Consider the following 2,429-nt stretch of genomic DNA (forward strand, 5'->3'; position numbering starts at 1 on the left):
CTTCAAGCTAACATTCTGAGCTGATATGTTGACAAAGCCTTTCACGGCCGGAGTTCATTAGGTGTTGTGGATTTTCTGGGCTGTGTGGCCGTGGTCTTGGCATGGTAGGAGCTGACGTTTCGCCAGCGGCCGCGACTGGCATCCTCAGAGGGATCACACGGAAAGAGGGAGTACTCTCTGTGTCAAACGGAGCTCTTCCACCAGGCCTTCGATTAGGAGCCGCCACTGACAACCATTGCAAACTGAACATACCACAGCTCTGTGTAACAATGCCGGATATGGCCTCTCTCCAGCGGACCATGTACAGAAATTTCCCGCCATCTGTTTATATTTAGCACTTTATGTAATTGTTTGTATTGAAATTTTATGGGATTTTAACTTGTGTAAGCCGCCTTGAGCCAGTTTGCACCGGCAAGGCGGGATACAGATTGAAGGTAAATAAATAAATAACGATCCATCTACAAAAGAACCTCCTCTGGAAAGCTCCTCCATTAGCATGTTTCACAGCCCGGGGAACTCCAACAATGACTCAGCCCTACCCCACCTTCCTGAGGAGATCTAAATTACCTGCCTACCATTTTCCTTCTCACCTCGACACAGAGAGCACTCCCTCTTTCTGTGTTATACCTCTGAGGGTGCCAGTCACAGCTGCTGGCGAAACGTCAGGTCCTACAATGCCAAGACCACGGCCAGACAGCCCGGAAAAATCTACAACAGCTAATTTCGAGCTGATTTAGAGTCACTCCACTAGTCCGTTTCGTTTGTTATCGTTCCCTCTGGTTGGCGACCGGTCTCCCACGTTCTCTGAGGCCGAACAAAGTCTTTCTCGGAGCCAGAGAGCCTTTAGCTCAGAGGTCCTCAACAGGGTGCCCGAAGTGGGTGGGACCAGGTTGGGGTTTTGCCCAGCACGGCTTCTGATTGGCCTCTGGAGATTTGATTGGCTGTGCAGATTAGAACAGCTCCAGTTTGGCCGCTGCGGAGTTGGTTTTATTCTCTCGCTCCTTTTTCCCAGTGTATTTTTTTTTTTAAGAAAAACGAATCCTCTTCTCCCCTCCACTTGGAATTCCCGCAAGGGAGGGTGTTTGGCACTGCCTCCTGTGGCAGCCATTTTGTGGTTGTGCCCACCCCCCCGTGTCAGAACTCCACCCCGTGTCAGGACTCCGAAACGGCCCACGGGCTCAAGAAGTTTGGGGACCCCTGCTTTAGCTGGGGTCAGGAACTGAACCTTTGTGTAGCGGTTGGGAGCTCGGACTCTAATCTGGGAGAGCCGGGTTTGAGTCCCCACTCCTCCTCCACATGCAGCTGCTGGTGTGACCTTGGGTCAGTCACAAGTTCCCTCGGAGCTGTTCTCTCAGGAGCAGTCCTCGAGAGAGCTCTCTCAGCCCCACCTACCTCACAGGGTGTCTGTTGTGGGGAGGGAATGGCGATTATAATATGTTCAATTGTTTTATTTGGTGACTGTTTTTAATATTATGTACTTCACCCAGAGCCCTACAATAGTATGGATAGGGTGATTCCTAAATCATCATCATCATCATGAGGGCAGAGGGGAAATGCTTGGGGACTGTTCATTGCCTGGGGGTGTACAGCCGCCCTCGCTGGCCTGGCCGGGCTTCAGTCTCGCCCCCCTTGCCCCCCTCACCAGCTGGATGCCCCTTTCCCTCTGTCCACAGAGCAAAGTACGATACATCAAGGAGACCTCGGCCATCCTGAAGCGGGACTACGGGGGCGACATCCCGAAGACGGTGGCGGAGTTGGTGAAGCTGCCAGGGGTGGGACCCAAAATGGCCCATCTGACGATGACGATCGCTTGGCAGGACGTCTCCGGCATCGGTAGGGTCTCTTGCACTTGTGGGACACACATGAAGCTGCCCCTATACTGAATCAGACCCACCTCGGTCCATCAATGTCAGTATTGTCTACTCAGGCTGGCAGCTGCTCTCCAGGGTCTCAGGTGGAGGTGTTTCTCATCGCCTCCTGCCTGGTCCTTTTTAACTGGAGATGCTGCCGGGGATTGAACCTGGGACCTTCTGCCTGCCAAGCAGAGGCTCTGCCACTGAGCCACAGCCCCTCTTGACAGCTCTCCAGGGTCTCAGGCGGAGGTCTTCCCATCACCTCCTGCCTGGTCCTTTTTAACTGGGGATGCTGCCGGGGACTGAACCTGGGACCTTCTGCCTGCCAAGCAGATGCTCTGCCACTGAGCCACAGCCCCTCTTGACAGCCCTCCAGGGTCTCAGGCGGAGGTCTTTCCCATCACCTCCTGCCTGGGCCTTTTTAACTGCAGATGCTGTCAGGGATCGAACCTGGGACCTTCTGCATGCCGAGCAGAGGCTCTGCCACTGAGCCCCTTCTCCATGGCTCTTCAGGGTCTCAGGCGGAGGTCTTTCCCATCACCTCCTGCCTGGTTTCTTTTAACTGGAGATGCCAGG

General features: G+C 54.0%; 1 protein-coding gene across 1 annotated transcript in view; it reads left to right on the top strand.

Moving 5' to 3' along the window:
- The first annotated feature begins 269 nt into the window (after nucleotides 1-269).
- NTHL1 (nth-like DNA glycosylase 1) overlaps nucleotides 270-2,429 on the top strand; it is a 9,602-nt gene continuing 7,442 nt past the window's right edge. The window contains exons 1-2 of the mRNA XM_015415600.1: nucleotides 270-301; nucleotides 1,646-1,833. Coding sequence (XP_015271086.1) covers nucleotides 270-301; nucleotides 1,646-1,833 — 220 coding nt within the window. The remainder of the gene's footprint in view (nucleotides 302-1,645; nucleotides 1,834-2,429) is intronic.

The sequence above is a fragment of the Gekko japonicus genome, unplaced genomic scaffold, assembly GCF_001447785.1.
Source record: "Gekko japonicus isolate JY-2015 unplaced genomic scaffold, Gekko_japonicus_V1.1 scaffold2547, whole genome shotgun sequence".
In the NCBI taxonomy this organism is placed as follows: domain Eukaryota; kingdom Metazoa; phylum Chordata; class Lepidosauria; order Squamata; family Gekkonidae; genus Gekko; species Gekko japonicus.